A 14,572-nucleotide genomic window follows, 5' to 3' on the forward strand; every position below is an offset into this window, starting at 1 on the left:
TTTTGTAACTAAGTCAAGAATATTCCCACCAGAAAAAAGTCAAGAATATTAAATTTTTAATTATAATTTTTCTTCCAATACGTGCGTTTCCACGAGTATCTTTACTATTTTTTCTTAAACATTAATTGCACATGCTCGACTTGCTGGTATAAATTGAAATAGAGAAAGTTTTTAATTAAAATACTAATAACAACTTTAATTGATAAGATCTCGACCGTCCATCCAAACGTCCCCGTAGAGTATGGCTCTATTAAACCCTAGCTAGCCCATCCCACGTTTTACCCCTTCCCTCTTCTCTGCACCCTTCTCTCAACCCTCACCGCGGCCCCGGCCGCCGCCATCCCGCCGGACGTGCTCGCCCCCAGCACGGCCTCGTTGCCCTCTAAGCCGACGATCGCCGCCCGTTCGCCGTCGGCCTCCACCTCGGCCCCGTCGACTCTCCTGGCCGCCGCTCAAGGTGCGCGCACGGACACACACAAACAGACATCTAATCTCGAATGCCATATTACCGATTTCGTTGCGTTAAAGCAAGATTACGATTTTAGTGTATAATTACCAATCACGACTTTTTATGGCTCAGATGCAGCCTTTTGACATCCAGAATCATTTTAATATCTTCAAGTGGCTCTTGCATCGATATGTTTGTTTGTTTGATGTTCCAAATTCTAGGAATTTCTGGTTTCTCAAGTTATGCTGCTTAATTTCATGTATTATTTGCTGTTTAAGAAAAACTAATTATCAGCATGTGATGTTGCTTTTGTTAATTCAATTAGCAGTGAAGTAGCATATGTTATGCGCTGTTTGGTTGAGCCTTTACTTTTGCAAGATGTACTGCTACTAGTTCTGGGAATTCTGTTGTCGTCGTCCTTGCAAAGCTAATGGCTTTAGTCACTCCCCTTTCTTGGTTGTGTACATTTAAGCTCAAATATTTTGTTTTATTACTTGTTTTGTAATTTTGCTTCTCTTCATATTCTTGAATGTGCGCATTAGTTCCCTGGTTCTGGGAGCAGCTTACTGATGTGAATATCATGGTTGGATAGGTAATATATTCTTGGTTCTTTTGTATACTCTTGGATAGGTAATATGTAGGCCTTCAATCTGCTTGTACTGCAGTTTGTGCTTTACATTCATATTCTCACATGAATCTTTTGTTATTGATATTTTTGGATAGGTAATATCTTCTTCGTTCATTTTTATATTCTTCTACTTCGAGCAATGTGAATTTCTCGAGTAGTTGGATGTGTTCTTTGAAGCAATTGCAAGCATTTATTAATCTGGTCTTTTTTATTGTTTTGTTTTTGCTCAGTATAGAATGGTTGCACTCAAAGGAGCAGAACTTTTGCTTAATGGTGAAACAATGATGGATGATGATGTGGAAGATGTTGATGATGAAGAATCAGAATCAGAGTCTGAATCTGAACCTGAAGAAGTGGCATTAGCTGAACCTGCAAAGAATGCTGTGTACAACAAGGAAGGCCTTCTTGAGAAGCTTAATGATATATCCTGGCCGGAAAACGTTGAATGGATTCACAAACTAACTGTTGATCATGATCCGGAGAATGAAATCGATGTGAATGACGACCTGGCACGTGAGCTAGCATTTTACACCCAGGCATTGGATGGAACCCGCCAAGCTTTTGAGAAATTACAGTCTATGGGGATCCCTTTTCTTAGGCCTCCAGATTACTATGCTGAGATGGTGAAGTCAGATGGTCACATGTTAAAGGTCAAAGGCAAGCTATTAGTAGAGAAGAAGAAGATTGAGGAGGCTGAGGAGAGGAAGAAGGCACGGGAGTCCAAAAAGATAGCAAAAGAGGTCCAGGCCCAGAAGACAAAGGAGAGGGCCAAGCGCAAGAAAGAGGAGATTGAGTCAGTTAAAAAATGGAGGAAACAGAGGCAGCAAAGTGGGTTTGCTAGAGGAAAGGATGATGAAATGGATTTGGCTTTTGATGCTGAAATGGACTTTGAGAGGACAAAGAAAAAGAGGCCTGGGGTGGCTCCTGGTGATAGGTCTGGAGGGTTTGCAAGAAAAAGAGGCAATGAAAAGGGTAGGAAGAAAAGGGACTCTAGAGATTCCAAGTTTGGTCATGGCGGTAGGAAAGGCATGAAAAAACAGAATACTGCTGAGACAACAAATGACTTCAGAGGCTTCAACAAGGGTGATATGTTCAAAAATAAGAAAAGGAAAGGGTGATGCAGAAAGAGGATCGTGCTTAATTTTGCAATTAAAATCGAAACAGGATATGTGTGTCTGGAAACCTGAGAGCCACTGTATTGGTGATATCTACTTTTTAAATTTGTCTTGCTTTTATCAGCTTGTACTCGAACTTAAAAGCACTCAGTATCTGGGGGCTGCGCATTATTAACGCATGAAGCATTCTAGATCTTAAACTAGCATGAAGGGTCCGGTTAATATGAGATACAAACATTTATTGATAACTGTTTTAGTTTTCTGTGTCTTTTTTTACTTCAGGAATTTTGCCTGCACTAGTGTGATAGTTATTGCAGCAGAGTACCATACTCCGTAAGAGCTCTAAGGGCTGTGAAGTACCTCTTTCAACTCGATTGCTTTCTTTTCTCCAGCTTGCAATTTTCTATTTTGAAGTGTCAATGCATTCTACTGATTTTTTATGTTTATTTTATTCTTTTACATTTCATTTTTTGGTCTTGTTGCCTGCGCTTGTTCAAATTAAATTTTTATTGCTTTAATTATCTAGGTCTTCAGATTTTTTTGTGTGAACATTTGTAAATATATCTCTGCCTGCTGATGCTACTCAGATGTCTGATTTGCACACTGATAAAGCACAGATTACACCTTCAGTCAGAATATTGGGACCTGAGAGCACAGCACATAGACTATATTATATTGTTCTTTTGTGGGTATAGTTTGAGAGCTACCAAAATAGAGATCCAAGATATCATTCTGTTGGGGGACCAGATGATTGATGCATCCATCAGACCAGCTGCCTGGCCATCCAAAGTGCAAGGACCAATGAATCCATGTGTACTTGTTTGGGCAAGATATGGCTGTATTTGATCCATCTTCCTAGAGAGGATATGATTGAATTATCTAGTTGATGCTGAACGAGTGGCCTATAGGTCTTTTTGTAACCAAATTTTTTTTAAAAAAAAATATGATGGAGGCTTTTCCTCAGACCATTAAGGGAAGAACTTTAAGTGTTGCCAAAGCTGAGTGCATTGTTGATGTTATCAAAGATGAGCAAGTTCTCATTACATTAGCCACTCATATGATTTTTCAGAACAAGCAAACAGATTAAGCGCTTTTCAGCATCTTCTAGCTTCAAGTCATGAAGTATTGTTACAATTGATCATTATTTTGCCTCAAAACTAATGGAACTCTTTCTTCTGTGGTATTATAATTTCCTTTTGCGACAAAATGGTGAAACTGAAATCCAGTTTTTTGAGTACGTTGTAAATATGAGAAGTTAGTAGTCAATCGGTTCTTTCTTGCTGCTCTAACAATCTACAAACTGGCTTAGAAAGAAGCAATAGGAAAACTTAAGACATAATTCACGTGCCATTAAAAAAGAAAATGTTGTAATTGATGGGAAACTTTTTATTATGCCAGTTTAGACTGACACCATCCAAGCTGCCACTGAGATTGAGTTCTTGGATCATTTCTAAACTCGGTGAGCTAGTTTGGTAATGGTCAAGCTTTTGATGCTGCTGTTAACCCAAATAATGAACCTCCTCCGTTACTCTATTAAACTGTTATTTGTCTAAGTAGCTGTCATTGCCATTATAACAGGAAATAACGGGCAAGAACACCGAACCAATGGATGATAATGGAAAAATAAAGGACTTTATTTGTCTAAGTAGCTGTCATCAAATTATAAAGTCAATTTTCTAATTTGGAATGGAGATTTGAATTTAAATATTTTATTTTATTTTCACAAACAATATTATTCATATCAAATAAAAGACACATTACATACAGTTTTAAATTCCCTTTACTTATATACCTAATGTTACAGGAAGCTTCCTAAACTACTGCAATGGCCACCATAAAGTTAGGACAGCCATTATTTTAAACTATGCTTCTGCTTTCCAAAAAATTATTATACTCGAGCAAATTATTCTGAGGTACATTTCTTTTCCTTGCTTTTCTTTTTATTCTTAAGAAATATGGTTGTTATGTGCCACTTAATGAGATCTAACCATTCTTAAGTTTGTCTTTCCAACTCGATTATAAGCTTCTTATGTTTCTTATATGCTGGATGTGGAAGAATGGTGAGAGCAGACCATGGAATCCAACATCAAACATGAACGTCTATACAGACATTATGCCTCGACAATTACTTTAATTATCACCAACAAAGACAAGGATTGGCAAAAGGGATGAGCAGCGAAAGAATATATAATAACCTGACATAGCAGCAACATTTATCTAGTAAGAAGGAACCTATTATAAACAGTAGATTAATGTCATATAGGATTATTAACCATTTTCTGTTAGGACAAATGATAGATATCTGCAATCTACTTCGCTGAAAAAAGTATTTGCAGTCTACATTATCAAAGAAGAAACGTGTTGTAGCACTCTTGCGTATTACAAAAAATTAAAAATCACAATCTAAGCTCACAGAAACAATCAGGTAAAGCAGTTCCCATACCCATCACAAAATCCTCTCTATGAGCCTTCCACATAGCTGTAGCCAACTCTTCACCCCTTAGCCCGTGTGCAGTATAGTTTGCATAATCCCTCCTGCTCAAAGCCAGAGTTTTAAAGAGCCCCTTCAGTGCTCTCATTGCTGACACCATCTTATCCATGTTCCCAAAGTAAGTAGCAATGTAAGCATCACTGTTTATTGAAACATAGTAATCCAGGGCAGCTTTTGTGTTGCCATGCATCTGAACAAAATCTTTACTGCTTAGAAGGGAAGATTTAGTATAGACATTAGTATAAACAGATGTAAAGCCTTCAATTTCCATCATGCCATCCCCAGCTGCCAGATAGATGGTAGTGTTTGTTGGGATATGCAGAGCTTGGAGAATAAATGCAGTCTCTTTTGGTGTTAGGGGGCACTTCCCACGGTTCCTCCACACACGAGCAGCTCCACCGGTCCATGGTTTTCTATCCCCACGAACAGCTTCAATGGCTTTCAAAGATGTGGAAGAAAGCCCAGGATATTCACACTGACTATAGGCTACCATGTCTGGTTCGAATCTTAGGTGAAGGGATAGGAAGGGTTTGGGTATGGCTTCAAGAAGCTCAGTAGCTTTAGCTTCCAAGGCCTTGTTGAGGCGCAGTGCATTGTAACAACCTTGACAAAGGGCAGCTCTAGCATACAATGGATATCTGCAATGAAAACCATAATGAAAACAGTATTTGACTCCTTTCCGGCATTCTTGTCCTTTCTATTGAATAATATAACAATGAAAACAATATATTAAGAGATTATTTAAAGGCAAAGGAAGGTTTTCTGCAGATCTGGTATAATATGAACAGAAAACATATATTGTGATCAAACTTTTGTCCTTTTACTTAGTAAAATGCCGCACTTATAAGCTAATTCATGTTGGAAGATTCTAAACCATTTGATGAAAATTTGATCATTTAATGCCTGTTGGATATTACTTTTCTTTTTTGTTTTTGTTTTCAAAAATCTAACCCAAAAACTGAACTATTTTGAACAAATATGTACGATGACACTCTTTTGTTTTATAAATTGTTTGTAAAAACTTTATAGCCATTGCCAGCAATTATTTATTACTTTCAAAAAATGAAAATAAAAGTGAAGAATGGCAGAAGTTCATGCAAATGTTATCTCCAACAACAATCTCCATGTGGTATTTCACTTATCTATAGAGGAACAAAAGTACAAAACAACAGCACCACCAAACAGGCCCTTAATTAACAGGGTTATCATAGAAATTCATTTGCACTCCTTCCAGTCAACTGCTCAAGTCATATATATCTGAAGCTTATTTAAACAACCAATCTGTTATGTAAGCTTTTTTGAATGGCTTTCTTGAGCATATGCCACAATTTTCCTCAACTTTTGCTCTATCTTTGGTCCACAAATATCCACTAGGACTCCCTGACTCCAAATCTTTGGTACATAAATTTTAGCATGCTTTTGCAGTCGCAGAGTACGATAATATTCATCACAGGACATGGGCTCTCAATAACAGGAAGACAGCTAACAATAACAAAGCCTTAGCTTGAATGCAAAAAGAAAATGAAGTTATAGAGGCCACATATGGATCATGAGATCAAAATTTTTGGGAAAAATATCATGAAGAATTATAATATTTAGAAATAAGTAAAAACAAAATCATATGGCAATGGCAGTAGCATAGTGGATTCTTGTCCTAACCAACTTACGTATGATGTGTACTTAAAATGTATGCTGGGATGTCCATAAAAGATAATCCACACCATTCATCATCCACGCAATCATAAATACTTAAAACAAAATCTCAACTGTTTTGGAGACTTACTTCCTATGAATGTGATCAGTAAATGGACAATTTTCAGACATAGAATAGACATTCGTGTGTCAATGACTTGGGTTTTAATTTTCATATGGGTGCACTACTTAGTTATGCCCTAGAAGCATCAAAGCCACTCTCTCTTAAGTAACCTACACAACAACCCCCTCCCCCTCCTCTTACCAGGAGGCCATGGATGTTAGGGATCACTCATGGGTTTAAATTTAGGTGTGAACTTTGATCTCAACTCTGTGCACCATTTGATGTCTTCTTGCTGCTGCTAGCATAGTCTTAGAGCTGTTCTTATATCTGAAATTAAAAAAGGATCTGCTATTTAATAGCAATGCTTTAGCACAGAAGAGAGAAAAAATAGAGTGGAAGAGAATAGAAGTGAGGAGAGAAATAAAAGAAGTATAGAGGAAAAGAGGAGAAGCAAAAGAACTGCGGCCAACACTTAATCTCAAAAAGAACCCTCCATAAAACTCCAATAGACCAGTTAACAACTGGCCAATCCCTCCGATATAATAGTCTTGGTCAGGCGTTATTCCTACTCCAATTAGAACTCTCTAAAATACAAATAAAACAGAAATTAACTATAACCCATAATTAAAAGCCTAAACAACTTTCAAATACGCTTTATAAGCCACAATTACTGTTCACAATACTGTAGCATGAACAGTACCCATAAACAATGCAGCTCCAGGTATTGATTCAGCACTTTAATGTTGAGATCAAGATTTGCCGTACAGGTCAGCACTAGTGCATACCGATCGTATCATATTGTTATCAGAACGGAGGACATACCGACACTCGGTATGTCGAACCAAGTACTGTACCAAGTATTCTGATATCGTAATAGGATAGTACTTATATGGGATCCAGTACCGAGACGGCGAACCTTGGTTAAGACTAAAATATTTGATCCCAACTTTACATCAATAGACTTCCTAATACAGATTAATGACTCAAAACTGAAAACAAAGTCTAATAAATTGACAATAAAATGCCTGCGACTAAAAGCTTAGAAAATTCTGATCATCTCTCTCTATGTCTGTCTCTCCGTGGGTGTGCATGTAGGGGCTTCCATCCTACTAGAAAATACTTTAAACAATGTCTTGTAAAGTTACCATGGTGGTCACCTAGGGGTGCACTTTTATGGTTTACATCAAGCTCAAAAGTATGCAGGATGATATTTATGAATGACTTGGCACTAGATGCTAATAGGTTGTGTTTCCCATTAATTTATTGCATCTTAATTGAGATGTTCTTCACTTTTTTGGATTATAAATATTTTTTTCACATCCATCCTGAGTAGTATTTTCAAATTTATAATTTTCAGGCTATTTCAACATGTGGGCATCCACTTACTGCCTAGGCACAAGGAAGCCCCTAACCACCTGTGTACCGTCTCCAATCTTCTAAAACATAAGTTTTTGATGGAGGATCCACCATATTGATCATGAGGTAAAACACGCAAAAATTCCTAGAAATTAGAAATCGTGTGTTTGGAAAGTTGTTTACCTAGGCATCAAGTAGACAAGAAAACGACAGTGCCGATACCACTGTTATCTCAAGATAGATCATAAATGCATATGACCTTTGGATCCACCCAGCTGATCTGATTAATTTGAGTGCTTCTAAACCATAAACCAAATCAAAGATTGCATCAAGCCATTATATTGTCTATAAGCTTGCCATATGATGCGTGAGCCAATGACCTTCAAAACACATGATTATTAGTTTAAGTATTTTAGTTTTTGCAGGTTATGATCAACCATGTGGGTCTTTAAATTAAATCGTCCATGTTTGATTTTGAACTGGCAGGATTGGATCCCCCAATCCTATTAAGAGGAGAGGGGATATAGAGTCATAATGCACACAAGGTGGGACAAAAAGAAAAAGGATTTTACATGTACTACCAAGTTCAATGGGAATCTAAACTGGATAAGACCTACAAGGCCTAAAAATGCCCACAAGGAAAAATCATATGTTCTAAAGATGCTTGCTAATTCATCAAGTTGTCCCAAAATCAACACATCGATGTTGTATTGTCATTTCTACTATTGATCTTGGGTCAATTTAAAAAATAAACAAGAGGTCCTGAAAAGACAAATTTTTTAGTTTATAAGCATTCTTAAGTTTGTAGAATTTATATTTGAAAGTTCATATTTCCATGTCAGAACCCCCCCCCCCCCCCCCAATCTTGAATTCAGTAGCATGTGAAAACATCTTCTTAACAGTGGTTTATCCTATAACTCTCTTTGTGTGTGTATAATTATATGTTGTGTATTTGTACAATTGGAAAGTTGTTGAAGCATTCCGCATGGTTACTTCAACCTCCAAAATCTCTGAAGAGGTGACAGTTGCAAACTAGAAAATGTTTTTGCGCGTAAAATGTAAATATGAAAATTGGCGCAATGCCAGTAACCATGTTATCCACCAAGTCCACGCATTTCGTAGTATTCGACGCTTCAGCCTTCAAAAATTCTGAATGTGGCGACACATGCATGCAAAAAGATAATTTAATCTACTCAGGGTTCCAAACGCAACGGCCACAACTAAACACAAGGGTTGCAGTCATAGCAAGATAAATCCAACACCTTATGGCACAAACTGACAACAGCCATTCAACCACTTGTGTCCAAATTTCCAAAGACAACCCTCTCTTTCAAGAGGATTCATGGCATGCCAAGCACCGGTAACGTTCTTTGCTTTAACTAAACCACATGTTCCATCGCTTGCACGGGCCCTTGTCAATTCCTTTTTGATTCTTGCGAGCATACTCCCTAGGAAGGATACTTAACGTTGTTCCTCCTTGAAAATTATTGACTCTAGAGATATCGGTAATATGGAAAAGACAAAATTGTTTGAAGCATGCAAAGAAGTAAAAGTGCCCCTTGTTTCAAAGAGAGGATGGCTTGTTCGCATTTAATTTGATAGTCAAAGGCAAAATGAAAGCTAAACAATGGTAATTAAGATACCCTAGGGAAAGGTGAGATGTCTCCTACATTATCTATGAAGAGGAATTCAGTTTCACATCTTGGGAGTTTCACAGTTCACTATCGAGAGAAAGCTCCTTTCTTTGCTTGGATGGTAGCAGCATTGTCAATTGCTCAAATTGACCAGGCCTACATGCTATTCTCATCTTGTTATTCAATAAGAGAACAATGATACATGAAAAAGTTGTTTGAACTCATTCTTCCTAATGCACCTTTATTCTTTTCATCTAGCATTGAAAGTTGGTTCACATAGATAGACACAACCCTATTTATATATTTTTATATAAAGAGTAAAGAGCCCCAAGAAGAGGAAGAAGCAGATAAATCAAAGGTCCTCTCTTGTTATCCTCTCTTCCTGAAGGAACTGCATGTACATATCCATAGGGGCTTATAGTTAACTGGTTGAAACATATCGCTCATAACGGCGATATTGTAGCTTGAAGCCCTACTAGGCCCCTCTAGCCTGCTTAATCACTTACGCCGCTCTCTTCGGATGCGAAAGAGGATTTGATCAACATATCAGGTTTGTCTTCTTGTGAGAAGGATGGTGATGAATTGTGTAATCAATGCTAACTATTAAGACTTTAGGCTATTTGGACACATACCTCAAGAAATGGGCCATGCATGTTTGTTACCACATGCAACAAGACCAAGTTGGTAAGGGAAAAAAATATTGTTTTATATTTGTACAGATCTTTATGATCTATGATTAATAGAAGGGCTCTTTTTACCATTCTATATAAATGGATTATAGTGAGAGTGACACATTAAGTTTCATTCTCCACGCTTCATCCAATTTAGGAGAACCTTACCACTTTACTATATGCTACAAACGCAAACCCCAACCTATTTTCTCATGGTAGGCAACCATTGACATCATCTCCATGTTTTACTGTTGTGAATACTTACGTTAAGGAAAGGCTAATGCTCGATTCTACATTTCTAATCAACCATCCAAATCATCCTTACTGTCCTTAACAATTTGACCTATTAGAAACCAAAGGAACATTATTTCTAATGCTTCAAATTCACCTCATGTATCCAAATCTCTTCTTAAAGGAAGTTCATAGCTAATGTACTTTAGGCCACTACAACAACAGCAGTTTATTTTCTTCCTGGGCTGCCAATGGGCTGAGATTACACCAACCTGTCAAGAATTCAAGCCTTCACAGAAAATGAACGCAAGCCCAGCCCACATCTAGGCCTCATTTAAAAAAAATATTGTAAGGCCTAGGACCTACCAAGGCCCATGATGATTTGGTTGAGACCTTAGCCTACAGCCAAATAAACATCTCATTAGGGAAAAAATACGTGATCTCCTTCTCACTATTAGGCAAAAATAAAAATAAAAAAATAAAAGAACCATAAGGAAGAACCCTAACCCATCTCAACCTAGCAAAAACCCTAACCTAGCCGTAATTCATAAGAAGCTAAACTCCAAGTAATTTGTGAAGAGCCCCAGCTTGGATCTCATCAAATTTGGCCCTAAACTCAGACATGTGCTCTCCACCCTGTGTTCCCTCTGTCACTTGCCACCGCCATTGCATGCTCCCTTACCATTGTCAAACCATCCTCTCCACAGCTCTTCTCCACTGTTGTGCCCTCCCTCTGACTCTTGCCACCACCACATCATCGATAGTGCCGTGACTTGTGTCCGATAGAGAAGAGAGCAGAGGGGAAGGGAAGGGATTTGGAGAATAAGTGCTACGGCTCAATTTCTAAAGCACCAATATACCATGGACTGCCCAAGGCCAAGCTTGAACTTGCCCAAATCAAGCCTGAAATAGATTTGAGCCCAGAATTTTGAGGCCCAGGGCCTATTCTATAACCCCTCACGACCCAAGGAAGGCCCTCCCAAAGAGATTGATAAATAACAACTAAAATATTGATAATGGTACAAAGTTAACTATTACCCAAAAAGAGGTATAAATTTAAAATTTCATAAATCATCTCCGACATCTTGATATGGCCTTTAGCCTTTCCATACATAAACAATCCAAAATATGTTGAATAGTAAAAGATCTAGACTTAATTTGAGTCTTTTATTGAGTAAACAAATCTCAACTACTAAACCAAACTTACCGTGGCAATAGTTGAAGGAAATGACATTATGTCTCAATCTTGTCCAAGCAATTTCATGCCATAAGAACTTAGTCAAAAACATTTCAGCTAGAATATGTAACACATCCAGAAGATGAGTTTTACCTGATGAACCCCAAAATGATATAATTTAGCTAAAGATACTTAAATTGCAAAAGGTAGGCCTGTAATCCTACTAGAATATTGGAGAAAAGACAATACTAAAGTATAGACAAATAACTTATCTAAGTCGAGGCCCCCTAATTGATAATCGCAAGCTATATCACAAAAGGATAGGGAATCAGACCTCTAGCCAGGTTGATGGTACATGGTTTCTGGTGCAAGGAGGAAAGATCATAATTTTAGGATGTTGAAATCCATGAATTTCAAGCCTCTTTGAAAATGGTCATAGGGATGAAAACATTATTCCAAGGAGCAATTTCTCTTATATGTATCTTATGCGAAGAAAGTGACAAGGGAATGGAAACAAAATAAAACAAGATAAGAATTGATGTCCATAAAATAGTAAAGAAATCGGGTGGAAGGCTCTATTGCTTTTCAGATATAGGTTTTCTGGACTTGAGACAAAGCTATATCTCTATAAGAGAATTATCAACATTAATGGCCTTTCAACACAAAAGCACGATACCCAATATATAAGAAACACGAAGTTATGCTCAATGTTCCCCATAATTACCAACATTCTTAATTTAAGAGGTTGAAAGATGCTGTAATAGGTCAATGTTGGAATTCTTTGAAGTCTTTATTTTTTTGTTGATGGTGGCTTCGTTATAGGACCAATGAACTCATATGAATTAGTAAAACTGAGACAACTTTACCATGGACGTACATGCAGCTGATGCACTGCATTAGTTACACAAAGTTCGGACAGGTAATTCTAAATATCTTACTTATGCAGCGACAACTTTGGAATCAGATCGAAACGAGAATAATATTGGTAGACATTAAATGGATCAGGAAACCATTCTACAAGATGTAGTTGGGTGGGACAAGAAAAGCATGAGGGAATGGATCTTGTTCCCCTCCATAGTTTTCTAGTAGGTATAACAAAGATGGACAATCACATGCTTAAGGGCAAGGCCATCTCAGAGACTGTTGGAAGATCAATTGCCATCTAGGCTTCAACTTTGTGTGGTTGAGTAGGTAGAAGAAGCTCCAGATTGTTTCTTGAGGGGGCAGATCCTCCTAGATGAGTTGTTAATATTGTTGGGTGTCTCTCGTCTCACATTCTTTGACATTGGACCTTTTGCTTCTTTTATACTTCGTTTGCTTTATATCAGTAGTCACTCAATTTTCATTAAAAAAATATGCAGTCACCTTTGATTGTTTCTGCACTCCATATGATTCTTTTTTTTCAGCATATTGTCAGCACTAATTGCATAAAGGTGTTCTCTAGTGTATCACAGAAACCAACACCCTTTACATGAAGAAAAAGAGTTGTCTCTCCAAGCAGCAAGACCCAACTTCTCCAAAATTCCTAACATTAGTGAAGAAGTACAATATGTACATATAACACAAGAAACAAAAATCACATAGGAAGGCTGAAACTATTTCACCAACCATACAAACTTAGTTAGATATATGAAACGAGTAACACATTACCCAAACCAATCAGAAACTAAACAGGAAGAAGCATGTGTTTGGAATCACACATCAGATACAATGAACATTCAGGTCAGAAACAATACCTATCTCTTCTTTGGCTCATAGCTGGCGTGATAGATATGTAGTGATGTTCCAACAGAGCAGGAAGGACTGCTTCAACATAGTCAAAATTTCCTTTCCGTTTGCTGCAGTCAACTTTAAATGGCTCTCTTGATGCAATTTCCTTCGGCAACTCTCTAATGACTTCTATGTAACTTCTTGTTTGCTGAATAAAGTAGTCTACATCAAACACATCTGCAAAGCCACTGATAAAAAATTCCAATCAGCACTAATTTCTATGAATCATGATTCAAGGATATACTTTTTTTTCAGTACTCTTGTTACCATACCTTGATTCATTCCAATAAGCAGCGACCTCAAATTTCGGCAAAACTAGAGTGGCATTCAAAAGCCGAGCTATCCCGATGCCATCACATAACTATACTTACCACAAAAGTTCATATTTTTATTCATTATGAGGCACAAGAAAAGCCAAATAAAGCACAAAAAGCCAAAACTAAAGAGTGAACCAAAGACCTTCCTCACTTACATCGCGTCTCATCTGGTTGAGGCCGCCATAGCAATCCACCCTGATGAAGCCGTTGCTCCTCGCCAGCAGAGCTGCAGCATTTCAACAAAAAACCAATGGAAATCTTCTGCAATGAAGCCAGTTAAGATAAATTCAGGAGTAAAAAAAAAATGACAAACACAAACAGATTCCAACAAGATCACGAACAAATGACCAAGATCCTGCAAACTCTGATGGTAGAACTCGCGCCAGGTTGACGTGAGATACCATAATACCAAGAAAAAGAAAGGGCGAATAGGGGCTTCTACCGACCAGCTAAAGCTCCGGCTTTCCACCAGTCGCAAGGCCTCCAGTCAACGACCCTGCGGGCGCTCCAGATTTCCGATTTCTCCCACGAAAAGAACCTGTTTGCAAGGGAGATTAGAGGAAGAAGGTCGGACACAGGAAGGGAGGGAAGAGAGAAGAGATCTATACGTACTTGAAGGAGATGGAAGTGGAGAAGGGGTTGGAGGGGGATAAAAGGACCGCCGCGAGGAGGAGGAGGAGGAGGAGGAGGAGGCCGCGAGAGAGGGATCTAATGGGACTCTTCCAGAAGCTGGAGAACATCGCACCGGCACCGCCACCGCCGGAGGCCGTACAGGATTCTAGTGCGATCAAGAATTGAGGAACGCGATCTGTTCTTAGCTTACAAAAAGGAACGCGATTTGGAGCTCGTTTCTTGTTAAATAGACAGAACGAGACCGGAGCTCATCGAAGACCGGGATTTTTTTATAAACGTGTCAGATCCCTGAGCAGTTGTGGAACAATTTTCCTCTTTCTAGCGAAAAATTATGTAGCATCTAAT

The 14,572-nt window shown here is 38.2% G+C and overlaps 2 protein-coding genes across 5 annotated transcripts; one reads left to right on the forward strand and one right to left on the reverse strand.

Moving 5' to 3' along the window:
- Nucleotides 1-259: 259 nt before the first annotated feature.
- Nucleotides 260-2,439, forward strand: LOC103702450 (probable rRNA-processing protein EBP2 homolog). Of its 2 annotated transcripts, none has more exons than XM_008784890.4 (2): nt 260-457; nt 1,312-2,439. In XM_008784890.4, exon 2 carries the CDS (start codon nt 1,313-1,315, stop codon nt 2,192-2,194), a length of 882 nt encoding a protein of 293 aa, XP_008783112.1. In that variant the 5' UTR covers nt 260-457; nt 1,312; the 3' UTR covers nt 2,195-2,439. The 2 variants fall into 2 exon arrangements, with proteins under 2 accessions (XP_008783112.1, XP_008783111.1); XM_008784889.4 differs by having other exon boundaries at nt 263-457; nt 1,307-2,439.
- Nucleotides 2,440-4,424: 1,985 nt separating this feature from the next.
- Nucleotides 4,425-14,572, reverse strand: LOC103702451 (O-fucosyltransferase 13). 3 transcript variants are annotated; one of them, XM_008784892.4, is made up of 6 exons: nt 14,207-14,572; nt 14,041-14,132; nt 13,750-13,820; nt 13,550-13,638; nt 13,244-13,465; nt 4,425-5,320 (listed from the first exon to the last, which is right to left on the reverse strand). In XM_008784892.4, exons 1-6 carry the CDS (start codon nt 14,332-14,334, stop codon nt 4,588-4,590), a joined length of 1,335 nt encoding a protein of 444 aa, XP_008783114.2. In that variant the 5' UTR covers nt 14,335-14,572; the 3' UTR covers nt 4,425-4,587. The 3 variants fall into 3 exon arrangements, with proteins under 3 accessions (XP_008783114.2, XP_026658538.1, XP_038984321.1); XM_026802737.2 differs by having other exon boundaries at nt 13,750-13,855; nt 14,207-14,224; XM_039128393.1 differs by lacking the exon at nt 14,207-14,572 and having other exon boundaries at nt 13,750-13,852; nt 14,041-14,114.

This window comes from Phoenix dactylifera, chromosome 7, assembly GCF_009389715.1.
Source record: "Phoenix dactylifera cultivar Barhee BC4 chromosome 7, palm_55x_up_171113_PBpolish2nd_filt_p, whole genome shotgun sequence".
Lineage (NCBI taxonomy): Eukaryota > Viridiplantae > Streptophyta > Magnoliopsida > Arecales > Arecaceae > Phoenix > Phoenix dactylifera.

Bases quoted from the DNA above. Each gene is read 5' to 3' on its own strand.
- LOC103702450 (XM_008784890.4), top strand. From the start codon at position 1,313: ATGGTTGCACTCAAAGGAGCAGAACTTTTGCTTAATGGTGAAACAATG.
- LOC103702451 (XM_008784892.4), bottom strand. From the start codon at position 14,334: ATGTTCTCCAGCTTCTGGAAGAGTCCCATTAGATCCCTCTCTCGCGGC. The intron at 13,821-14,040 runs GTCGGTAGAAGC...GAAATGCTGCAG, and splicing joins GAAAGCCGGAGCTTTAGCTG to CTCTGCTGGCGAGGAGCAAC. The intron at 13,639-13,749 runs GTAAGTGAGGAA...TGGTAAGTATAG, and splicing joins TCAACCAGATGAGACGCGAT to TTATGTGATGGCATCGGGAT.